At 42.2% G+C, this 26,825-nt stretch overlaps 1 protein-coding gene across 1 annotated transcript in view; it reads left to right on the top strand.

Annotated features, from left to right (window-relative positions):
• Azgp1 (alpha-2-glycoprotein 1, zinc-binding) overlaps nt 1-26,822 on the top strand; it is a 54,438-nt gene extending 27,616 nt beyond the window's left edge. Inside the window, exon 5 of the mRNA XM_071605439.1 lies at nt 26,602-26,822. Coding sequence (XP_071461540.1) covers nt 26,602-26,822 — 221 coding nt within the window. The remainder of the gene's footprint in view (nt 1-26,601) is intronic.
• The last annotated feature ends 3 nt before the right edge of the window (nt 26,823-26,825 follow it).

Genomic DNA, 26,825 nt, shown 5'->3' with positions numbered 1-26,825 from the left:
CCAGGGCCGGAGGGTACAGGTGTCTGCTGGAGCCTCCTTCTCGATTTCTGTTCTTTAGGGTAGCTAAAGGAATAAAAGAAGATGTTCTGCCCATTTGTACTAGTTTTCTAGGGCTGCCAAGGCAAAGCACTGCCACATTAAACAGACTTGAAAGCTGTAACATCAGAAATTTATTTTCTCACAATTTTGGAGACTCCAAGTCTAAGACGAAGGTATTTACAAGGTTGGTTCCATCAGAGGCCTCTCTCCTTGGTTTGCAGCTGTCCAAATTCTCCCTGTGTCTTCACATGGATTTCCCCTGTATGTATCTACCCTATCCCTCTTCGTATAAGGATACCGGGCATACTATATCCATTCTCACCCCATTGTCTCCACCCCCCCACCCTGTGACCTCATTTTTGCTCTCCAAGTACAGTCATTTTCCAAGGTGCTAGGGGATTTAGTGTTGTAGGGGACACATGAGGCAAGCCACCAAAGATAGCAGGAAACAGTTTTATTTGGCTGCAGCCAGATTAATAGGGTACAGCTTTTGCTATAATCAATTAATCCCCTGAACCTCGAGTTTAGGTAGTTTCAGGACTTTATACCCAGCATGTAAGGGGAGGGGCTCTGAAGTTCACAGTCTGCAGAAGTTCACATAAAAGCAGTTTTTCTTTCACTGTTCTGGGCAAGTTAACTCTTCAAGGACAGCACCTGAGAAGGAGAGAGCTCCTTCTCCCCTTTCTTTCCTCCCCTTTCCACCTGTTACCATGGAGCCCAGTTGGTAACTTCTCCGGTAGTGGCACCTCCCTTTCTCCACACATAAGTCTTAACTGGGCTTCTCCAGAAATCTTCACCATGGCTGATTTTAGGACTGTCGGCAAAAGAGTCTCTACAAAAGAGTTCAATGTAGATAAAACTTCCAATTTTCGTGTTGCCCTATCTTACTTGGCCACAGACCAAGAAGAAATCAGCACTCCAGATGCTGGACACCCACTTACTAGTTTTTCACAAACATGTATCCAGTATAGTAGTTTGTAGAAATGTGTAAACAAGGCCTCTGACCTTGACTGGGGCTTCACAGAGATGTTTATATTTCTAAGATAAGAGAAGACCTGTTTTTGACAGGTCTTTTGGTTGCAGCAGCGAAAACAGCTGACTTAAACATAATGGGAGTGGGCTTCCCAGACTTCTCCTCAAAAATATGGGTCTGTGGTGAGGACCTGGTGAGAGATAGCCTCCCCTGCAGCATCTGGGGGACCCACACCTCCCTGTCTCAGTTGCCCCCAGCATGACAGCATGGTGGGGACCAGGGCCCCTTCCTTTCTACAGGACCCTGCATGGGCAGTCTTGGCCTGGGTCCCACATTGACTGCCCCTAACTGAATCCTCAGGCTCTTGCTCTCTTCTGCACCCAGAAGAGCTGCAAGTCAGCCTCTGGCTCCTACTACACTTACCCTGGCTCCCTTCACAGATATTTCCCCCAATATGTCTCTTGCACTGCTCTCTCCTTCTCATAGGACTCAAAGTAATACAGTGCCCTTATTGGGATGAGGAAAAATGTTAACAGCCAAATCTATATGACAGCAGCACATGGATTAATCCAGAGTTGGCTACAAGACCCAAATACTTTTACAAACTAACCCAGCTTTACAAAGCCCCAACATGTGAGAACATGAGGGATCACCTTCTAAAGTATGCTGGTATAAAATAAACCTTTAAGTCAGCTATTTCCTCAGTCTCAAAAGTCCATTTCTAACTAAGCAAAATTTCCAGCTTGAATTTAGTTTTCTGACTAGAACTCCCAATTTAACAAAGGACCTTCATTTGCTAGGAAACATTCTCTAGGGAACATCTAATAAAACCGGGGACTGGGGTTTTAGCTCAGTGGTAGATCCATTGTCTAACAGACACAAGCCCCTGGGTTTAAGCCCCAGAACTGCAAAAGTAATGAAACTGGTGTTCTAGTTTCCAAACAAGGCTCTATGGCTTTGGTTCCTGAAAACCTGTCTGAAGGTTTTGATGTAGTGACTAAAAGCACAAACTAGTCTAGAATTAGTCAACTCCAGAGCTGCACCTGGCTTTTCCTGTCCCTGTGTGAACATAGGCAAGTTATTTATCAAGCTCATGTGCCTCAGTTTCCTCACCTGTAAAACTGGGTAGTCATATTACTATTTACCTTCTAAGGATTTTTTTAATATTTTGTAGTTGTTGATAGACCCTTTTTTAAAATTTATTTGTATGTGGTGCTGAGAATCAAACCCAGTGTGTCATGCATGCTAGGCAAACACACTACCATTGAGCCACAACCCCAGTCCTAAGGATGTTTTATAAGTCAAAAATGATACTGCACATATACTGTCTGGCATCAATAAGTGTGCAGGGTTCCTTGTGATGCTGATTGTCAGTCTGATTAGCCCATGATAAGAACCAAAACAACTAAGATGATGTGATCTCAAAGAAATAGAATGCAAATACATGACTTTTTTTATTTTCTAGTAGCCATATTTTAAAGAGAAGAAACAAGTGAAATTAACTTTCATGTTTTATTTAACTTCAAGAGCAATTTGCCTGAGGCCACTCTGGTTCTGCCTGACTTAAGTCAGTAGGATATGCTACATTCCTCAGCAAACAACCTGTTATCTGCAGGAATGCAAGCCCCAAAAGACTCTGCCCTACACACTAAAAGAACACGCATTACCCTGAAGAGAGGGAACTTTTGTGACCTTTACACAGACTAGATTCCAGGACTCAAGGAGACAGGATAATCAGAAGCAAAACCCCTCAACTATAAAATCTGTAAGAACAAGTTCCAATTAGAACTGGTCAAATTGGGACAAGCTGACTCAGAGTTGCCTTAGATCTTTAGCATGTCATTACAGAGGCAAAATCTTCCCCCATAGGGAGTTGGAAGTTTGATGCAATCCTGCTAGCAGTCAAAAATCAAGAGGTGGACCTGGGCAGAGCTCTGGAAAATTCACTGGGACTCCCAACAAAACAGGAGGGCATAAGGAATGTGTCATCCCTCTCTTCACTGAGAGGACCCACTTTCTCCCTTGAGAGTGTTCTCTTTTTCCATTTTCCCCTTTCCTATCTCTTCTAATAAACTCATGTCTGCTACTATAATTTGTGACTCAAGGAAACCCACAGCTGCTTTGGTCCACAAATGGCCTTGCTCTGCAACCATAATCAATATTTTTAAATTATTAATGATATATTATACTTTTTTAGCACTAAGTCTTCAAAATACAGGGTATGATTTACATTAAGACACATCTCCACTTGAATTGCATACTTCAGGTGCCATCCGCTGGCTAACACCCTGTTGGAAAGAGCAGGATTAAAATTTTAAACTAAAGATGACTTTTAGAGTAAAACCAAATCCTGGACCTTAGAATTATTGCTGCATCTCCATAGCTGTACATTGTGAGCGTTACCTAAGTGTTCACCACTGCTTTTCCATAATGAAGGCTGTGTTCACCAAGTCAGGGAGTCATATCTAATCCTTCTTCCCCTAGCAATTATATTCCCTCCTAGAAAGAGCCATTGCCCTGATTATGACATTAACTCTCCACTCCTTACTTTCCCCAGCCTCTGGTAACCACCATTTTACTTTGTCCAGAGAATTTGTCTATTCTAGGTACACATGTAAGTGAAATCATACAAACTCTCTTTTTACAAATGGCTTGTTTCAGTCAGCATAATGTCCTCCAAGTTCATCCATGTTGCAGCTCTGGGCAGGTGACCTTCCTTTTAAGGCTAAATATATAGACCACATTTTGTTCATCCATTCTCAGTTGGTGAACACTTGGTTTGCTTCCATCTTTGACTATTGTGAAGAGTGCTGCTATAAATAAGGGTATATAAATATCTGTTCAAGTCCTCATTTTCAATTCTTTGATGCCCGGAAGTGGAACTGGAGAATCACGAGGTAACTCTATTTTCAACTTTTTTTTTTTTTTTTTTGAAGCACCATACTGATTTACACAGGGGTTTCATAGCAATATACAAGGGTTCCAAATAGTCCATATCCTCACCAACCCTGTCATTTTTGTTGCTTCGTTTGCTTTGTTATACTAACCACCCTACAGGACCTGTGTTCATGGTCTCTGAATTCTTTCACAATCCATTTTGTCAGCTTTGAACATTTTGAAAACATTAGCTTAGATTTTATTAGTGTTCATTTCTGATGACAGACAGCCAGGGCAATGGAAAGGTACAGGCCATGGTGGCACAAGTCCTAGTTTCTGGCCCAGCTGTGTCACTGAGAGACCCTGGGCAAGGGAGAAATTGCTCCAAGCCTGTTTCCTTTTCTTCTGCCAGGAGCAGCATGATAATCACACGTGCTCCAACCAGTTAGCTGAAACTTAGACCTAGATACATTTTAAGTGGCGTTCTTTATACACACGTGAGCTGTTTAATTCCATTTTCTTTTGATCCATTTTTCTGCTCCTGGGGTGGGACACACACACCTGGGGAGTTGGAGTCCTTGAACCTAGGGAACCATCGAGATGCAGAACCTCCGAGGTCCTAGAAGAGACGCCTCAGCTGCGGCCGCCGACCCTACTTCCGGTCTTTGTTTGTCAGCGGCTACGGCGGCCTGAGGGGGTCAGACAGGTTCTCGGTCCCGCTGTGCACTTCTCCCTGTGGGGCCCGGGCGCCGAATTTCCTTCAGCCCCACATTTCTGGCCTCGCCCTTCCTTTTCCCAGCCTGCGGGGAAGATTAAAGGCATGGAGGGTCAACTGTTCAACGCCTCCTTTCCAACGTCCTTGGAGCCAGCGTGGCTGCGGAATTCAGGTCATCCCCGCTGCTGTCCATGGAAGCTCGGTTTGAAAACGACCTTGCAAAACGTCTGGGTTGTGGAAGTGGAAACCGCACCCTGGATCCTCGGCTTTGTGTGCTTTTCATTCTTCAGTGTGCACCTTATAACCCCAGCGTCGAGCTAGGCAGAGAGGAAATGAAGTGTCAGGGTTCCTCCCTTTCCCAGGAGACACTCCAGTGAAAGTTCTGAGGCGTGTTCTTAATACGCTCGGAGATAGAGTTCAAGGAGCGGCAAGAGTGGATCTGCAGAAATGCTCTGCAGTCCAAGAACACTAAAGATTAAAGCATGTGTGACCGCAAATCCCTGCTCTAGAGACTGTTAAATCCCTTCTGCAAAAAATAACCAAGCCGCTAAATAAAAATATCTCTGGGTTTTCTAGAGATAGAAATCAAGCAGAATGAGAACTAAGTGCCATTTGTTGGCCGATTTATTTAACTTTCTGGCCCTCAAATTCCTTGTTTCTAAAGCGAAAAGGATAATAGTTCCTTTAATAGGAATGAATGAAGTCAATACTTGAAAGCAGCCGCCACAGTGCATGACAAGTACTACTAGTGATAACTATCATGGCTTTGACTATTAATAACATGGAGGCAGACTCCCCTCTTACCATAAAGCCTCTTTTTTGTGTCCAATGGGCAATGTGGGAAGAGGAAGAGAAGAATTCTAGGTTATAGGAAAGATGTGTATGGAAACATTAACCCATTCAGTCTACCCAAAATTTGAATGGGATATCTATGTACCTTCTCTTACTATATTTGTAGCATGTAGCATTTTCAGCGGGGTGCAATCAAGCATGATAATTATGTACTTGTTAAAGAAAAATATGCTTTTGTAATCCTCTATGCAAAGTCACTGTTGGTGACATATTTTTCTGTGATTTTGGAATTTATGCCCACCCACAGACCCAAGACTCATATTATGAGCTCAAGGCCTAAAGAAAATGTTCTGAGAATCACTGAGACAACCAAAATCATCTCCATTTATAGAACCTCTGCCATGTGTTCCCCCTTCTTGGAAATCGAAAGAAATTATTTTCTCTTTCTTCCTTTCTTTTATGTCATTGGATTCTTCTGGAGGAAGAGATGCAAGAGAGGATCCCATAGGTCTTTTCTTTTTTTTTTTTTTTTCTTCTCCCTTATAAACAAGTATTTAACTCATCTTCCCTGGGTAGTGCTGTTCTCTGCCCCAGCACTCAAAATAATACTAAGACTGATAGGATTGGCACCAACTATTCAAAATTTTTGTAACCAGAACTTCAAGAAAAACAACAATAATTATGATTAAAATGTTAGCAGTTACAAAGACACTGAATTCCTATTAAATAAAGGAATACTCAATATAATGAAATCTACCATAAAGAGAAAAACAGGAGGAAGGAGCTTGGTGGTAGGACTGTGTGGAAAGGTTGCATCTACTCAGGAGACATGAGCAAATACACAAAATTGTTTATTGCAATTTTGGGTAGTTATGCAATAAACCTTTCCAAGGTAAAGCACATGGCCATCTGAATTAACATGAGGAAAGGTGAAACTGTACAGTGCTGAATTGCCCCAAAGCTTGCTGGATTCTTCTTCGCCCATGGCCTTTGTTTTCAAGGTGCTGTTAGTGGCACAAAACATGAACATGTTGAGAAAACCTCTCCATGAAACAACAGGACTTTACCTGTTGACCAGGTGTATACAAGCTCATTCACACTCCACAAACAGATATTCTGGCTAAATAAATCATATCTAGGATTGTTTTCTTTGGGTTCTTTTATCACCCCTCAAGCTACCTTTTGTTTTCTTAATTTCTCAAGAGAGGATATGTGCATTAAAAATCTTGTTCCTGTAGCAGAAATGCAGTTATCAAAAACTGAAGGGAACTGGGTAGCGTGGTGCACACCTGTGACTCAAGGGGCTAAGGCAAGAGGATCACAAGTTTGAATTCAGCATTGGTAACCTAGTGACACTCTATGTCAAAATAAAATATTAAAAGGCTGGGGATGTAGCCCAATGGTAGAACACTTGCCTGGCATGTGCAAGGCCTGGGTTTGATCCCTGGTACAAAAAAAAGAAAAAGAAAGAAAAGAAAAGAAAAGGCCCAGGGGATGGGGATGGGATAGTGTGGGTGAGATTTAATTATATGCACTGCAGTGGTCCTCAAGTTACTGGTACCAATTTACAAACATTCTGTAAATATAATGGCCAGCTGCTCCCTGCCACCTTCTCTCTCCATTTTCCCTGACCATCTCACAATTTACCACTCCTGAAGGTTCTGACTGGCAACCAGAAGTTGAGACCTGTAGGAATGCCTGGCCTGGCATCTCTTCATTACCATTTTTTTCCTACATCCATCAAAGAAATCGTGTACTTGTTTCCCATACTGCTCACTATTCTGTTAATCCATCCCAGGTTCCCTTCCACACAGGTATGTATAAGCACCCGCTTTATGTCCCTGCCACAAGTCTCTTTCATCACTTGTCTTTGGTATCTGACTCTCCCTTTCCCTCTCATCCCCCGCATTTATGAATTTAAAAATGGCAATAATCTGGAAATCAGTAGGAAGTATCCTCAAAAGACTAGAAATGGAATCATCATGTGACCCAGCTATACCATTCCTCAGTATTTTTCAAAAAGAACTAAAGCCAGCATACGATAGTGATGCATGCATACCCCTACTATTTATTGCATCACAATTCACAATAGACAAGTTATAGAACCAGCCTAGGTGTCCATCAACTGATCAATGGATAAAGAAATTGTGATATGTATATGTGTGTGTGTATCACAAGTGAATATATATCACAAAATGAATAAACAAATGGAGAATATATTATATATATTTTTTATATTATATATATATATATATATATATATATATATATAAAATCACAAAATGATGGAGAACATCATTTTGAGCATAATAAACCAGATTCAGAAAGTCAAGTGTGATTCATACACACTTGTTTTCCAGTGTTCTCTTTCATATGTGAGAGCTAGGGAGGAAAAGTTTAAGAAAAAAAAAATGGATCTCCTGAAAGAGAGGGAAAACCAGTATAGTTGAGGGAGGTAATCAGAGAGAGGGAGGATTGGAGGGCAAGGGGAGGCACTGGGAAATGGAATTGATTAAATTATGTCATGTGCATGTATGAATCTGTCACAATGAACCCAACTATTATGTATGATTATGATGCACCCATAAAAATAAATAAGTAAGTAAATAAAAAGGAGGAGGAAAATCATGTGGTAGATTGGAACAACAATAATCCAGGAATATAAATGCATCAAGAAAAGAGAAAGGGGCTGGGGATGTGGCTCAAGTGGTAGCGCACTCGCCTAGCATGCGTGAGGCACTGGGTTCGATTCTTAGCACCACATAAAAATAAAATAAAGATATTGTGTCCACCTAAAACGAAAAAATAAATATTTAAAAAAAATAATAAAAGGGGCTGGGGAGGTGGCTCAAGCAGTAACGAGCTCGCCTGGCATGCACGGGTGCTGGGTTCAATCCTCAGCACCACATAAAAATAAAATAAAGATGTTGTGCCCACCAAAAACTAAAAAATAAATATTTTTAAGAAAAGAAAAGAGGAAATCACATGGGTGCAACCAACATCTTGATCACTTGAAACAATGCCTCACATGGAATCCCCACTGCACAGTCTCCTCAGTGATCTTCTGCTCTTCAAATCCTAGATTCAAAATAAAAAAAAAAGTGTTTCCAGACTTTGGTTTTACTCTTTTCTTCTGTGCTTAATACTATTGTAAATCAGAGATAACCATACATGTTTGCATTTTAGTCTCCTTGTGTTCTATGTTTGTAAAACAATTTTTCTTCCACCCTGTATTTATTGGCCCTTGCTAATGTTTTGAAACATAATGCTTTTCTCCATTTTGCATAGAAATTTTTCTAAAATGTATGCCATCTTCCTGCAAGTGTATGGTTAACTCCTTTTTACTGACCCCATCAACAATACAGGCATCCTACATACAATGTGCCCCCGCAACATCATAACACAAATGTTCTCACCATACATTTCTTTTTTTGTTTAATATATTTTTTAGTTGTAGATGGACGCAATACCTTTATTTTATTTATTTTTTTATGGGGTGCTGAGGATCGAACCCAGTGCAAGCACTCTACCACTGAGCCACAATCCCAGCCCTGTACATTACTTTCTAAAGAAAAAGTAAACAGAATCCTCATATACTCAGATAATTTGCCCAAATAAAAGTGAATCCTGGGGTTGGGGATGTGGCTCAAGCGGTAACACACTCGCCTGGCATGGGGTTCGATCCTCAACACCACATAAAATAAAAATAAAGATGTTGTGTCCACTGAAAAATAAATATTAAAAAATTCTCTCTCTCTCTCTCTCTCTCTCTCTCTCTCTCTCTCTCTCTCTCTCTCTCAAAAAAAAAAAAAAAAAAAAAGTGAATCCTGGGGCTAGGGATGTAGCTTAGTGATAGAGTGAGTGTTGAGCATGCACAAGGCCCTGGGTTCCTTCCCTAGTGCCACAGGGAAAAAAAATCCTTCTTTCATGTCACTCATTGTAATAACCTGTGAATTTTAAAATTTATAGTAATTTCCAACTCAAGAAGTCTGAACTTGATAAAATGCCATCCTTGGAAAACTCTAAGTCATTTTTTTAAAAAACAACTTTTTAAATATTTTATTTTTTAGTTGTAGTTGGACACAACACCTTTATTTCACTTATTTATTTTTATGTGGCGCTGAGGATCAAACCCAGGGTCTCACATGTGTGAGGCAAGCGCTCTACCGCTGAGCCACAACCCCATTTTTTAAAAAACATGGTTTAAAACAAATGTTTACTTTGAAATGTTCAAAGAAGAACTCAAAGCTTGTTTAAAAATAAAAACAAACTCTATCCTGTACTTGGGGCTTAGCCTTTATTTCTCAAACCTTATTTCAGACTACCCTGATAGTTTTTACTCCATTTACGTGGCAAATTAATTTACAAGAATGAAGTGATTCATACACACTTGTTTTCCAATTTCCTTTTGGCCAAAAGTTATAAAACATTCAGTTTATGAATATGCTCTGTCCACAGTCCACTTTTACCTCCATCTCACTCACATCAGTAAAAGGTCCTTTTCATGGGAGCAAATCTATAATTACAGTCTGGTCCCAACTACATGGTTCTGCAGCTGAAAAGTGGGGAACTGTCTTACATTTTCTGCTGCTATAACAAAATACCTGAGACTGAGTAATATATTTTAAAAGTAGAGATTTATTTGGTTCTGGAGTCTTGGAAGTCCATGAGCATGGTGCTTCCATCTGACTAGGGCCTTTGTGCTGCTCATTACATGGCAGAAGGCAGAAGGACAAGAGAGAGTGAGAACAAGACAAAGCCACTGTGGTGATAACTATCCTACTCCCACAGTAACAATGCTAATTTGTTCACCTCTTATTAGGCCCCACCTCTCAACCCTACTGCATCTGGAGATTAAGTTTCCAATACATGATCCGTTAGTAACACACTCAAATAATATTCTAGCAGTATCATACAACATCCAGGGAAGTTTCTTGATCCTGCCCACTGTTGACCTTTTGCTTCTGAATCTCATCTCTGTGCTTGCCTTGAGTACACCTCTCTTGGTGGAACATAATTTTCAATAAGCTTCCTGAAACAGTGCCTGTGGAGCCAATATTTTGAAACTGAGCATATCTGAAAATATCTTCTTTGCTTCCCTCACATCTGTTTTTTTCATTTGGGTATAAAATTGGAGTTTGGAAATTATCGTCATGTGGAATTTTGCCTCCAGACTTCCAATATTTCTATTAAGAAGTCCAACAGCCCTCTGATGCTTAGCCTTTTATGTGAGACCTCTTTGTTATTCCTGGAAATCTTTGCGTTCTAAAATTTCATATCGACTGAGTTCTTTTTTTTGTTGTTTATTTGTTGTTTCTTTCCCATTCATTTTAGGAGAGCATTCAGTGGACTTTAGCTGTCTTTTATTTTTGAGAAATTTTCAGTTTGGGGTGCTGGAGATTGAATCCCTAATTTCACACATATCAGGCAAACACCAAACACTACCACTGAGCTACACTTCCAGCCCCACCCCTACTACTACATCATTTCCTGAGTTTTCTCTGAAATTCCTTCAGTTCTAATGTCCTCTCCTGGGTTGATGCTCTCATTTCCTTATGGTTTTCATTCACAATGTTAAACTCTTTAACTTTTTCTTCTATTTGCTATGATGTTTCCTTAACCCTTTCCTCTATTTTGTTTTACTTTTGCTCTGGTATCCTTCTATTTGCAAGACATTCCTTTTGTTTTCTAAATGTTTCTTCTATGGATAATTCTGCAGTTTCTTCTCAGATCTCAAAGGACATTCATTAACTGCAATGAGTTTTGCTGAGTGTTTTCTTCTGCTCCTTGCACAATCCTGGTTTCCCTGCTTTCCTCCCCTTGTGGCCACTGTTATGTAAACCACCCAACGATGGCCCTGAGTTGTTGTTTTTCACAGTGTGTTGCAAACTTAGCCCAAAGCTCACCACCCGGTGCTGAGCTCAACTTCTTACACATTCAGTTGCTTTAAATATATCCTGAATAAGCATATGTTTAGACATTTAGAGCCTGCCAGCTTTGCATACCCTGCAAAAATACATCCAACATCTGCCAGCCATAGATAAGATAAATCCCCAGGGCTATAAAGCCCCCCCCCCCCCCACCTATTGTGCTGCAGAACTGTCTGACCCAGAGCCTCCCCTCCCTGCCTTGCTGCTGAGTGATGTTCCCTACACCTAAGCCCCCTCTCTGATCCCTTCTACCCTGAGTGTTCCCGTGTCCTCCTCCCCTTCAGGGTCCTTGTAAGGTCTCCTGCTGAGATGATGTCTTCTTCTTTGTGCTCCTGTCAGAACCTTGCCCTATAAAGTTTGTGTGCCAGGATGGTGGCAAATACCTGTAATCCCAGGGGCTCCGGAGGCTGAGGCAGGAGACTCAAAGCCAGCCTCAGCAACTTAGCAAGGCCCTAGGCAACTAAGCAAAAACTTGTCTAAAAGTAAAAAGGGCTGAGGATGTGGCTCAGTGGTAAAGTTCCCCTGAGTTCAATCCTTAGCACCCAAAACAAAAAATCTCGTTGTGTGATACTGCCACATCGTGACCATGACCCTGTCATTTTCCCTGGTGAGCCCCAAATCCTCGAACTCACTGTACCTACCCAAGAAATGTAGGTTTTCCTCAAATGTCTGGGCTATCCATTCACAGGTCAATGTGGGGCTCTGGGAAGCTGTCTAGAATGATCTGGGTGTGGGCAGGCTTTGTCCACTATGAGCTTCCCTGAGATGATCTGGTGGCTGTCAATATCTGTAGATCTTATATTTTGGTCATTTTCTCCTGAGAAAGTTTTAGTCTCCTTCCTGAGGGTTCTGGATGCCAATGGAACTTGACCCTTAAAGGTGGGAGGGGTATAACAGGGCTGCCAGTCTCTGGTGGGACTGAGATTCCACAGCCTTCAGGTCAATTCCCAAACCCCAGCTGGACTGGGAAAGCACCAAGAACAGGGGTGGAGTGTCACGGGCCATCCATGGGTTGCTTGTGGGTCACCGCACATGGAAGCCTAGTGGATAGAAACATTTGGTGTCTGGGAATGACTAGTGGACATTTTCCCTGGTCAATTGACTAGGGATATTATGAATTTCCATCCTGCTCTGCCATGGCCCACACAGCCCCTGAGATGGGTGTGACCTGCCAAGATGTCAATCAACCTGCTGACTGCAAGACATCACCTAGCAAGACTTGGCCCATGAAACCTTATCCCTGCCTTTGATGTAATGTTCCCCCTTAAATGAACCACCAGAGCCATCTTTCATTTGTCTAGTCCCGGCTCTTGTGTGAACTGGATGTATCAGGGGCTCACTTTTGTAAATACATTTCTGACTCTTTTGTCTTTTGTTCTTCACTAATTATTTTAGACATTTAGGTGGCTTACATTCTCCTGAACAGGAAGAAGAACCCCCCAAATGAGATGCTGGCCATTGCCCCCATTAGTGGAGGGTGTGGGTGCTGTACAGAAAACATGGGGATTAAGTAAATATTCACCTTCCAGATGTTAAAAACCTCCTCTACTCTTGCCCAGATGTCTGCTTGTTCATAAAACAGGAGACTGCAAACCTTTTCTATAGAGAGCCAGGTGGTGACCACTGTAGGTTTTGCAGGCCACAGTCTCCCATTATAGCACAGAACAACCTTTGATAATATGTAAATGAAGGGGCATGCTGTATTCTAAAAATAAGTGCATTTAAGAATGCTAAATTTTAAATACCATTTTATTTTCACAGGACATAATTTTTTTCAACTACTATAGTAAAAGTAAAATTCTTAGATCCCTGGCTGTACAAACAGGTAGCAAACTGCAACTATCCCAGCAATCCCTGTCCTACACCTTCATGGAGAGTTCATTGTCAAAGGCCTCTGAGCCTTTATGAAGCTTCCCAGCATCAATTTTTTTCTGTGGGTACAAGGGTTAATTTTTCTTTCTTGCTCATGCAGCCTCTGCTACGTGCCATGGAAATTTAGACACGTATGAATTGCCTTGGAATGGAAAAGGTAGTAACAGCAATTCTAAGAGTTTCTGCCAAGTTCCACCCTTGGTAGAACAAGTTGTTGATTGTTTCATTTCCCTGAGTTTTAACCAAAGTGATAAATGAGTCCAGTGGGAGGACATATCTGGAAAAGTGGAGGCCCTGAGACAGAGGGTTGACTCCTGGCTGAGTTTACCCAAATCAGAGCAATAAAAACTTTTGTCAGGGACCAGTGTTATGGCTCAGTGTGGTAAAGCACTCACTTTCCTAGCACATGTGTGGCACTGGGTTCAAACCTTAGCACCACATAAAAATAAAGGTATTGTATATATATATATATATATATATATATATATATATATATAAATTTTTTAAAAAACACCTCTTGTCAGTAGAATAGTCCTCAGCTAGTCACAGCTTCAAATGATCAAAGAAAAAATGTCACCTCTCTTAGTTGCAGGGGCAGAATTGGGATATCCAATAAAAAAGAGCTGCTTCTGGCCATTTGCAAATGTATAGTTGGGAGCAGGTCAGTGATCTAGCTAAACCTCAATGTCTTAATCTTTTTTTTTTCTTTTGATACCAGGAAGTGACTCAGGGGCACTCAGCCACTGGGTCACATCTCAGGCCCTATTTTGTATTTTATTTAGAGACAGGGTCTCACTGAGTTGCTTAGGGCCTCTCTAAACTGCTGAGCCTGGCTTTGAACTTGTGATACTCTTGTCTCAGCCTCCTAAACTGCTGGGATTACAGGTGTGCACCACTACGCCAAGCTCAATGTCTTAATCTCTTAATCACTAATAGTCATTACCAAATTAGGTACTTGTGTAGATTAATACAATAACATAAAAAGTCCCAGGAGGCGTGTAGTTCAGTGATAGAACAGGTGTCCAGCATGTACAAAGTCCTGGGTTCGATTCTAGCATCACAACATAAATAAACAGATAATTATAAAAGTTCCTGTCCTGTAAAGGGTGCTCAGCGAGTGGCAGATATCATTCCAATTTATCTAGACAAGGAAATTCAGAGAAGTTAAGGCAGCATGCAAAGGGTACATGTCATGTGGAAGCAGAAATACAATGTATTTTCTTGTCTTTCTATCTAATATTCTTTCTTCTACCTACACTGCTGGAAGAAGTCTTTGTTCTTTTTTACTGCATTTGACATACTAAAGTAGGGATGGTGTCAGGACTGTAATATATTAGGAAATAAAGATTCCCTTTCTGATAACCCCCATCCCTGTGTAATCCCAGCAGCTCAGGAGAATGAGACAGGAAAATTGCAAGTTCAAAGCTAGCCTCAGCAATAGCAAGGCACTAAGCAACTCAGTGAGACCCTGTCTCTAAATAAAATACAAAATGTGACTTAGTGGTCGAGTGCCCCTGGGTTCAATCCCTGGTATTCCAGAAAGAAGAAGAAGGAGGAGGAGGAGGAGGAGGAGGAGGAGGAGGAGGAGGAGGAGGAGGAGGAGGAGGCGGCTTCCCCCCTCATTTCCACTTCTCCTCCCTGGTCACCCTGCCCTACCCCTGCCACCTCCTGATGCAGGCTCTCTTGCCTGGGCAGGGCTTCTCCGCCTGGACAGTTACAAAGATTCTTTGTAATATGTTTACAGGAGGAAGGGTGAGAGCCTGGGTCTGGATGTACTCGAGCCACATGGGCCCACCAACCCTGTTTACAGAAGGAGAGAGGGAGCCAGAACACATGACCCTGTTGCTGAGGGACCAGGATCAAACACATCCCTGAAGTCCAGAGCCCTGGTGCCTCAGCCTTCTTGTTTCTGGGCTGCAGCACCAGAAGCAGTGCAGAGGAGTTTGTTTACTCTATGGGTGAGAGACGTTTGCACAGGGAGGGTGTCAGCAGTGGCCATCTGGCTGTTCTGGCTGAGAGCAAAGCCTTTGCAGGTCAGGCCTCCTCTGACCTCCTGTCCCAGCCAGCACTGCGTCTGAGATCCTCATCTCTTCTTTGAGAGTGAATGTTGACAATACAGGAGAAATTGGGTGTTTTTTTTTTTTTTTAAGAAAAGCCTATTTTTACATTTTCCTCCATGTAATTCATACCAAAACCAAAAGAAAAACTGTGTAGGATGTTTCCCTGTTTTAATATGCAAGGTGGTAACAAAGGCAGTTTTCTGTGCTTATAGAATGGTGAGGTGGGCTGGGGTGTAGCCCAGTGGTGTGCACAAGGCTTGCCTTTTGTGCACAAGGCCCTGGGCTTGATCCCCAGCACCAAGTGGGTACCTATAAAGTACCTTACAGTTTACAAAGCATTGCCATTTGCACGATTTCATATAAGCCTCAGAAGGGCTAGGTAGGTAGCTATTGCCAAAATCATTCCTAATTTACAGATGAGGAGCAGCGACATAGAGAAGTCAAGTCACTCCACAAAACCACACACCCAACAAGAAGCTAAGGCAGAAAATGACTCCAGATCTTATGCTCTTTCCATTCTGTCGTCCTTGCTCCCCATTTGGCTGAAAACAAGGTAAGCAGAGAGCCTGTTCCCATATGTAACCATCTTGCAGAAGGCTCCTGGGAGAAGAGCCTCACATCTCAGGGATGTGGTGGAAGCCAAGATGGTGAGCCAGAAGAGCACCTCCAGCATCCTGGAGTCCATTCTTGGATACCACCAAGAGGGCATTCCGTACAGGCCAGATGAACCCTTCTGTGGAGAGACTGAGACCCAACCTTGTGAAATTGCAGGTAACATTGAGTGTCCTGCCAACCAACTGAAATCACAGAGGCAAGGGAGTCAGCGGGTGACAGAATTATGGAAATTTCCTTCCAAGGCTTATTCCTGTCTCTCTGCATCGAACCTGCATACATCCACCTATGGGCAGCTGCCCTGGCTACTTCTTCCTTTTATAACCCCAAACACCAAACCCACCCAATAGGCATCTTTCCATCTTCCTTCCCTTTCTCTCTCTACCTCTGTCCCCAGAATCCAGCTCCACAGCCCAGTCCAAATTGCTTGGATCAGTGTAGCCAGTTAGAACTTCTCTGACCACTCAAAGGCCTCGGCTCTGCCTCAGCACCGGTAGTCAAGCCCAGGCTCCTTCCTGGTTCTCCTCTCTTTCTCCAATTTCTCCCTCAGTGATCACCTTCCTAAAATAACAAACATGTTGTTGTGTTTTGCAGTTTTCAAAGTACCTTTGCATACGTGCATCTATTCATATATTCCCACACGTTTTTTTTCAAGGTGCGAGATCTCTATGCATCTCCCCCATAAACTATTTTTTCTGTCTTCCCTTTCAGCATGCCTGAATTCTGCTGGTCACCATTCTTGCAATCAACCCACATTCAGCTGTTTCATCACCTTCCTAATAAAATGCTATTTATAATCTTTCAAGTTCCCTTCCCACTGCAAGGCCTCCCTCCCTTCAAAATTCAGACTTGACCTTCTCCTTTATCTTTTTTTTTTTTTTCCTCTATATTCAGGGACTGTCATAGATTGGTAAAATCATACCATAACCCCTGGAACCAGAAACTCTTGGGATCTTGTGGCAGGTAAATGACAGCTCAGCCCATAGCCAGTCTACCCTGTGCTGCCTGGATGTGTTTGTGTGTCTGTTGTGTGCTGTCTTGTGCTTTAAGCTCCTTGGAGCTGTGATGTATGATGTTCCTCTTTCTCTCTTTTTTTTTTTTTTTTTTTTTGTACTGGGATTTGAACCCAGGGGCACTTAACCACTGATCCACATCCCCAGCCCTTTTTGTATTTTATTGAGAGACAGGGTCTCACTGGGTTGCTTAGGGCCTTGCTAAGTTGCTAAGCCTGGCTTTGAACTTGCAATCCTCCTGCTTCAGCCTCCAAAGCCGCTGGGATTACAGGCGTGAGCCCCCACGCCCAGCTCCTCTTTCTTTATAAATTTCTCAAATGTTCAGAAGATGTAATGGATTGGTTCATCAGCTCTCTAGATTCCAGGCCAATTCTGACAAGTGCTCCCTGTCCTCTGGGGTATGCCAGAGGCAAAATCGGAGAGGTGTTGATATAAGTGACTCCCAGTTTTTCTGTGATTGAAACCCCAGGGCTGGAGTTGAGGCTCAGTGGTGGTGTGCTTGCCTAGGACATATGAGGCACTGGGTTTGATCCTCAGCACCATATAAAAAATAAATAAATAAAATAAAGTTATAAAAAGTGTTTAAAAAAAGAAAGAGAGAAAGAAACCCCAATGATCAGAAAAGACTTTGTAGATTGCTATCAGGAGCAGGGGGAGGGGCCCAGCTCCTAAAGAAGAGCAGGATCAAAGCCTACGTCAGTCCTAAATGGATTCGTGTCCTAGGCAAATGCTTAAATCGAAACATCAGGCACAGGAAAAAGGTAGGAGTCCAGAAACAAGGACTAAGAAACAAGGTAAAGGGAGACCTGGTTTCCCAAACCAAATAGAAGTCTAGATATGAACCTGGTGCTACCGGTGAGGAGCAGCTCACCTGTGGTTGGACCAATGGTCCCAGCTGACAGGACTCAAGTAGAACTTGACTTTCTCCTCCCTCTGGATCACCTTTCTGTTGCTTTCTTGTACTTACAACTTAAGGACAGAAGAAATGGCACCCTGGTCCAAAACCACGATTTGCCAGATCTAATATTCTGTCATTATGAGGGATATTTTTCTAAATGTGCACATATATCCTGAAAAAAAAAATAAACCCAAATGTATTCTTAGCTGGGCATGGTGGCAAGGAGCTGCAATCCCAGCAGTTTGGGAAGCTGGAGCAAGGAGTATTGCAAGTTCAAAGCCAGCAATTTAGCAAGGCCATAAGCAACTAAAGAAGACCCTGTCTCAAAATTTTAAAAAAATATAAATAAAAAGGCTAGAGAGATGGCTCAGTGGTCCTGGGTTCAATCCCCTGTACTTAAAAAAAAAAAAAAAAAAAAGTATCCTCAAAACAGCTAGATTGATTGATTGGTTGATTTTTCTTTCTTTTTTTTTTTTTTGTACTAGGGACCAAACCTAGGGGTGCTCAACCACTGAGCCACATTCCCAGCCCTTTTATTTTTTATTTTGAGACAGGGTCTCCCTAAGTTGCTGAGGGACTCGCTAAGTTGCTGAGGCTGGCCTTGAACTTGCAATCCTCCTGACTCAGCCTCTCAAGCCATTGAGATCACAGGACTTGGCAACAACTAGATTTTTTTTTATACAATTAATTAGAGATTTATGAGTTACGCTCCTCATCCTGTCCAGGCGCTGGTCAGCATCAAAGAACCTCAGGCTTGCATCTTCCACTGAGCTACCACAGCCCTGATAAATGCACTTTAAGGGATCATCTAGTGTCCCCTTTTTTTCTGATACAACATTCCCAACAAGAGAGGACCCCTCTCGGGCTGTAGCTCAGTGGCAGAGTGCTCACCTGGCAAGTGTGAGGCACTGGGTTCGATTCTTAGCACCACATAAAAAATAAATAAAGATATTGTGTCCATTTACAACTAAAAAATTATTTTAAAAAAAGAAAAAAGAGAGGACCCCTCTCTTTGACCATCTTTGAAACCATTCTTCCCAAAGGCAAAGCTTTTTCTTATATTTCATAAAGCTTTTGCTTACCTGGAGCCAGCAGTGAAATTCCAGAGGCTAGAGATTTACACAAGTCTTTGCCCTGCCTCCTGCAATCACAAAGAAGAAATCTTTTTTCTTTTCTACATGTAGAAGCAAGAGTCACACTCTGTTCTGAGTCAAATTGTGCCTTCCTCTCAAATTCACATGTTGAAGTCCTAACCCCCACTACCTCAAAATGCATTTATATTTGGAGATAGGGCCTTTGAAGAAGTCATGAAGTTAAAAGGAGACCATTAGGGTGGGCCCTAATCCCACATAAAAGATATCCTCACAAGAAGAGGAGATCAGGACACACACACACACACACACACACACACACACACACACGAAAGACCATGTGAAGGCCCAGGTTGAAGATGGCCATTAGAAGCCAAGCAGAGAAGCCTTAGTTTGGATCCAAACCCACCTTGATCTTGGATTTCTGGCCTCTGGAATTATGAGAAAGTAAATTTCTGTTGTTTAAGTCCCCACAATTTGTGGCACTTTGTTATAGTAGTTCTAGCAAATTCCATGGGCACCCTCCCAAAGTCCTCAGCCTAAGCACACCCCACTGCTCTCACTGAGGCCAAGAAGAAGGTTTCTCTGTCCTTCCTCACATTGGCAACTCTCAAGTGGCTACACTCCAATTTGTTCCAAGGCCTGGAAGGTTAAGCCTGGCAGCCAGGTGACATGCTGTTATGAAGAAAGTCACACATCTCTGTTGGACTCTGTGCTGCTGTCCAGGGACTCCAAGAATTTTTTTTTAACCTTTATTGAATCACACTCTTAAAACTTTAAGCTTAGAGTCTCTTTCTTTTTTTTTTAATTTGGTATTGGGGATTGAACCCCTTTTACCACTGAGATCCACCCCTTGGCCATTTTATTTTACTTTTCTATCTTAAGTCAGAGTTTTGCTAAGTTGCTGATGAACTCCCTAAGTTGCTGACACTGGCCTAGAACTTGTGAACCTCCTGTCTCAGCTCCTGAAGTGATGGATTTACAGGTGAGCACCATAGTACCTGGTAATATGAGAGTCTTAATTTGCTTTCTGTTGCCATAACAGAACACCTGACACCAGGTAATTTATAAAGGATAGAAGTTTATTTGCTCTACATTTCTAGAAGCCTGGAAGTCTAAGAACATGGTGTTGGCATCTAGGGAGGGCCTTCTTGCTACATGATCATGTGGCAGATAGCATCACATGAGCAGAGCAAATGTATCAGCTTGGGTCCTCCTTTTCTCATAAAGCCACTAATGCCCTGAGGGGACCCTAACTGCATGACCTCTTCTAATCCTAATTACCTCCCCCAAACCCCTCTTCCAATGACCATTAACAAGCAGATTTGGAGAATAAGTCTCTAACACATGAATGTTGGGGGGATACCTTCAAACTAAAGCAGAGCTCATGAAGAATTCCAGGCCTTGTTCACTCATATTGCTGTCAAAAAAAAAAATCATCTCCCACCTACAATTATTTCATACTCAATTTTTCTAGACTGATGCCTGTCTCGAGCTTTCTAGCATAGGCCACCCTCACAAAGATTTGAGACCCAAAATCACATGATCTGAGTAGACCAAAGGCTCTCCAGCTAAATTTAGTTCTTAGTACATAACAGAATCAAATAGAGATTTTATCTGTGGGCTTTACCATAAATCCAGGGCTCCATGAGCTCCCACAGAGAGAACCCCAGGAAGCTTAAAAAAAATAAAAGCCTCACTAGATTCAAGAGGAAACACACCCTCAGGGTCCCTAGTATGTTAGCAACAAAGTCAGTCTGTTTTTATTAACCAGCTTTTGCAATACAAAGTAAAAGTTGAGAGCTTGTGGTTTCTAGTGGGTCCTTCAGGAACTTTTGTTTATTCAGGGCAAATTGCCAGTCTTCCAGCAGTGTATCTCTTTGTAATTATAAATCATTATGTTTCATAATTCTTTCAACACTTTTACTTTTGAGTTCTTTCAAAACTCTTGGACAGATGCCACCCAAGTTTGTTAGGTGAGCTTGTTTGCAAACAGGTCTAGAATCTCAAGGGTTACCAAAGAGTATTTCCTGTACTCCCTAGGACTATTCGTGGAACAGCAACCTCATTTCTTGGAATTTATCCTTAGGAAACAGCCAGAGATGTCTATAAAAACATCTTGTTATTGGGCACAGTGGTGCACGCCTGTAATCCCAGGGACCCAAGAGGCTGAGGCAGGAGGATTACAAGTTAGAGACCAACCTCAGCAACTTAGCAAGACCCTAAGCAACTTACCAAGACTGTTAGATAGTAGCTAGCAGTGAGCAGTGAAATGCAGGCCAGGTCAAAGTGTTCTTTAAATTACTTTAGGGTCTGCTTTAAACTACTTCCAAAGTAGAAGAGAAAGCAAAGAGTGATAGTTAATTTGTAGAAAATAAACAGAAGCAAGGCAGCTAGTTGAAAATCACATCAAGAGAAAAGGATTAATGGGACTAACTTTTTTTTTATATACCTTTATTTTATTTATTTACTTTTATGTGGTGCTGAGGATCGAACCCAGCGCCTCACACATGCTAGGCAAGCGCTCTACCGCTGAGCCACAATCCAGCCCCTGGGACTAACTCTTGACAGAGTCCACTGAGTTAGGAATTAAGGCTACAAGTGTCTCCAAGTGTCTAGGAAGGAAGATTCCTTTAGTAGGACAGGTGCACTAAGGTAACTTCTAACCAGCTACTGACCCCAGTGCCCACATTAACATGGGATTGACTTGTAGATGAAGCCGCCCCTAAATTTAGGATGGCCACTAAGAAAGTTCCAGAGAGAACCAATTAAGGTCAAAAACTCCACTGCCCAACGTAAAGGAGGAATTGAACACCTGATTGGCAAAGAGTACAGAAGGTGGTCCCAGTTCTCCTGGTCAACATCAAAGAGTCATAAAATTTGGGGACAGCATTGTCTCTTTTGTCGACCTCTGCACAGAGACGGCCCTCTCTCTCTCTCCCCTCCCTCTCCTTCCCTCCCTCTCCTTCCCTCCCTCTCTCCTTAAGCCTCACTCTTCTTTTCCTTTGTTTCACCTCACTTTCACTTAACAAGAAAGTTCTCTTGCATGGCTTATGGTGTCTGACTTTAAAGGACTGGAGATGTGGCTCAGTGGTTAGCCCCTGGGTTCAATCCCAGTATCAAAAAAAAAAAAGTCTTGTAATGCACAAATATGTGTTGCTTTTCCCATAGCTTCACTGTGAAATTGTCTCACTCGGTACTTCATAGGATTATTCTCTCCCCCACCATCCCACCATGGATCTAAGCTCCATCATTTGCTGATTAGGATTATGACAAAAATAAAAATAATGATCAAGTGATAAGTCACATCAGTGTTTACTGTATGACAAGCATTTTGCTAGTATACACAGTATGTCATTTAACTCTAAGACCTTCTGATGTTAGTATCCTGATGGCCATAATCAATGATCAGCAATTATTAATGATCACAATGGGGTGTCCCCCAAAAGCTCAAGTGTGAGACAACGCAAGAAAGTTTAAAGGTGAAATGTTGGATTATGAGACCTTAACCTAATCGGTGCATTGCTCCACCTGGATGGAGTAACTGGGTGGTAATAGCACACAGGTAGGGTGTGGCTGGAGGAGTAGGTCTCTGAGGAGGTGCCTTTAGGGCAGTTTATTTGGTCTCCTATGAGTACAGCCCTCTCTGTGCTTCCTTGCTGCAGTGTCCTGAGCTGCTTTCCTCCTCTACACTCTTCCGCCATGATGTTCACCCCAGGCCCAGGGCACCGCAATCAACCATCTATGGAAACTGGGAGCCCCAAATAAACTTTTCCTCCTTTGTGTCATTCTTTTGGGTCTTTTGGTCACAGCAATGGAAAAGCTGACTAAAACCCACCATTTTACAGATGAAGAAACTGAAGTTTCTTAAGTCATTCCAAAGAACAGGCAGATTCTCTGAAGAAAAGATTCTAGACACTTGTTCAGTACGGCAGACATGTTGGTTAATCTACTTATATCAGTGCCCCTTACATACGTATAAGCCAGAGGTTGGACGCACTTTATGTGCAAAGAAGTAACTTTTTTTTTCTTTTTGTGGTGATACTAGAGATGAAATCCAGGGCCTTGTGCATGCTAGGCAAGTGCTTTTCCACCGAGCCTCAAAGAAGTGACCTGTTTAGCTGTTTTCCATGGAAAGGAGCCAACACTTCAAACAAAGGATCACGTCATATTTTTGACAATATGTTGTCAGTTTCCCAATATATGGTTTATTTTAACATCATTTACTGTATATCACTATACAGTATACTCTGTGCCAGTGTCCTCACATAGGACAGCTATTTTGCCCCGTTGATAATTTGAAACAGAGGACATTCCCTCAAAATAAATTGACCTCTTAGTTCTATAAAATACTTTGACAAATGCATTTCTTATATTATATATCATCTAAGTGTGTAATATTTTGCTCAGTTGAACATTTAATAGAAATAACTTTTGCAGCAGTTTATTATGCCATCTTCACAATACATTTAAAAATATTTTCAAATGTTCTAATCATTTACCTACTACTTTTCTAAAAAAAAAAAAAAAAAAGTCCCCTGGGGCTGGGGTTATGGTTCAGTTGGTAGAGTGCTTGTCTCGCATGCACATGGCCCTGGGTTCAATCCCCAGCAACACCTCCCCCCACACCCCCACCAAAAAAAGCCCTCTAAGAGCTGGGGATGGGGATGTAGCTCAATGGTAGATTTTTTATCTGGCATGCCTGAGCCCCTGGGCAGGATCATCTGCATGGCAACACAATACCAAAACACACATACACACAATAATTATTTCAAAGTTACTGTAAGTGGTATATTTGTTGCTCAGATTAAGTTTTTATTACTTTATCCCACATCTGAAGCAATGGAATGAAAATGGTTAAACTGAGACTGGTATTTCTAATTTAATATTTCCTTTCCCTATAGAAAGATTTATGGTTTGGTTTGGTTTTCTTCTAAGCTGGAAATTCCAATTCTTCTGTGTTTCTTATAGTTTCTGTAGAACGTGTTCCCTATCTTTGGGAAAAAGGAAAGAATAACAGAAATGTGATCTACCAACCTGTACCCTCCACCCCGTCCCTCATCACACACACCTGACAGGTGTTCCAGGAAGGCTCTTTTCAGTCAAAGCCACATTACCACAGTGCAAATCAATATTTGAATAGCACTTATCAGCAGCTTTCTCCGGCACTAGCTCATCTTGTCCTGGGTGATAGAGAGGGAACTGCAACATTGTTTGGTTCATTGTTTTAGTAACCTATTGTAACTGGGCAAAAAGAAATGAAGGATTACACAGCCAGGCAGTGTTGACTCAGACCTATCTGAGGTGTCTTTGCCCTGGACTTTTTCCTCTGTCCAGATGGCCCATCACTGGAATATTCTATGCCTGCTTTTTCCTGTTCCAGGTATCCACCTTGCCTATGAAGTATCAGGCCTCCTGCAAGCAGGGCCAGTGGACACTCACAGATGCCATGTGAGTCACTACCAATCCTGAGGTGCTGAGGGCCACAAAAAAAGTGTTGGGAAGTTTGATTCTGGTCTAAGATCATGAGGCCAAGAACCAAGAACAACCAGCTGCATCTGTCAACATTCAGGGCCAATTTCCTTCCCTGAGAATCTCTTGAGCTCACTTCCAGGATGCACAGAGAATTTCCTCTTGCAACTTGAAGAAAAAGACTCAATTCCTTCCCTTTCCAAGAAAAAGGAAGGGGAAGGTCAGCATCACCTCATGAGCAGGTGGTTCTTTATTTACAGAAATCCCTTAAGGGACTTTGTTTAATAGAAACAAATTTTTACCTCCTCATGGACCTTTTTAAACAGGAGGTAAAAATTGGGCCATTCATTTTCATATTGTCTGCACACAACAAAACTCCTTTTCCTGGAGCAGAAAAAGGCACAGGTTACAGAAGGCTCCAGGGATGGGCAATCTAAATAGATTAAAAAGTCCAGGGTGAGGAAACTTCAGCCTGGTCTCAGTCAACAATGTCTGAATGTTTAATCTTCCCATCACTTCATCTTGCCCAACTTCAGTAGGTCACTAAAAAAATACAGAAGGAGGGTACATGTGTATGTGTTTTTATGTCCTATGAAAGTAAGCCCCTGGTTTATTTGCTGAGTACTATTATTTATTTACTCATTAATTTTTTTGTGTGTGTGTGTAATGCTGGGAATCTACACTAGGTCCTTCCTCACAATAGGCAAGCACTCTACCACTAAACCACACCCCCCCCCCTCAATCCTGCTGAGTACTATTTAAAATGTGAGAAATTTTTCTCCATTTTGAAAATTTCTTTTAATGACTCTCTATTATCTAAAAATCTGAGGGTTTTTTTTCCTTCCTCTTCGAAAAATATGACTATGGTTATTTCAAGATCCTGCACTGCTTAGCAACACTAGTTTGAAGAGCACAGGCCTCCCACAGCCAGGTCATGTGCTGGACAGACAAGCAGCTCCTCACGGTTCCACCTCGCCCCAGGGAACAAATTAATTTATCCCAGCCATTGACAGCCTGCTCTCTGTGGGCTTTCAGGGAGGAGAGTGGGGAAAACTGACAAAAAAGAATTCAGCCCTCAGTAGAATAAAACTCCAAGAGATTGTTAGGATCCTAGAGGAAAGGAGATGTGAGGAAGAATTTGGAGGAAGCAGAGGGCTTGAAAGGAGGGTGAGGAGGGCAAGCATTAGAGAGCTGACCAGGGACAGAATCTTTATGACTGAGAAACTTAAAGATGTTGAATGTTTACCTTAAGATTGATTCCAGTTCTGTGCTGTTATAATCTTCTCGGTATATTCAGAAACCAAAGATAAAATTTATTGTGCATGATAACCTAATGTTAGTGGATCTTTCAGGAAACAAAAACAAAAACAAAAAAGGGAGGGGAGGGGGGGCTATTCCAAGCCAGGGGACACAAAGAAGACAAAAAAGTAACAGCAGGACAAGCAGCTTCAACCCAGTCAACCTCCTGGGTTTTGGACAATGGGTAAAATAATATGAATATGTATTTACATTTGAGAACGCATAGGAAAAAGATAAATTAAACCATTGTAGTTGGGTTAAGGCAGAGGGATTATAGGTGATTGTTTTTCTCCATTTTGCAAATTTCTTTTAATGACTCTGTAATTGATTTTGGAGCAATTTTTACAGCTAGCAGGTCATGCAAAAGCTATTCAGTTCACTCTCTCCCATCAGCCTGTCTTGGAACGCAGAAGACAGTCACAACCACTGAAGCCTGTGGTCACTTTTAGACAAGGCAGAGCCTGATTCCTGATTCACACCCTCCTACACACACATACCTCAACGCCACCCCCCAAAGGTGAGGGTGCTAATTATTGTAAGCTGGGAAAGCACCTTGAAGGCAAAAGTGTCTGTGATCACTCTGAACACTCCTTTTAAACTGCTGTAATGGCATATGCCACATAAGCAAAGCACAGAACCTTATAACTAGCTTGTTTGTGAAAAGATGTCCTTTGTCCACAGGCCAAGTTTTTGAAAACACCACCCACTCTATTGGCATACCTCTCCAGGGCCCTGAGAGAAGTTACCAGGGCAGCTTCTTGAAACCAGCCACCCCTGGCTTCACTTTGATCTTTCTCTGTCTACACCCTTGCTTCAGTTCCTCTGCTACACACACACAAAATTACTAAGTAGTATTATTGCTTGGTACGAACTATAATTACTACAACGACTACCAGAAATGGAAAAGACAGGAGAAATGGAATTCTCATATGTTTGAGCTGGAGAATCTTTGTTGCAGGAAAAGTCTGTACGCCCCTCCCATTCGTCCTCCTAATTACTGGAAGCAGACAGGCCAAGGGGAGTCCCCTCAACCCAGACAGCTTGACCACTCAGGGACAGGGGCCAGGTTTAGCGCTCCAGGAACCGAGATGTAAAAGTCCTCCCGGGCTCCTAGAGCGGACCCGGAAGCGCAGCGCGGTCCCGGAAGGCGAGGTGCTGACATACTTCCGGCCTTTGTGACTC

Source organism: Marmota flaviventris, chromosome 19 (genome assembly GCF_047511675.1).
Source record: "Marmota flaviventris isolate mMarFla1 chromosome 19, mMarFla1.hap1, whole genome shotgun sequence".
In the NCBI taxonomy this organism is placed as follows: domain Eukaryota; kingdom Metazoa; phylum Chordata; class Mammalia; order Rodentia; family Sciuridae; genus Marmota; species Marmota flaviventris.
Note: the sequence above shows the minus strand (reverse complement) of the source record. Positions and strands in the feature narration are given on the sequence as shown.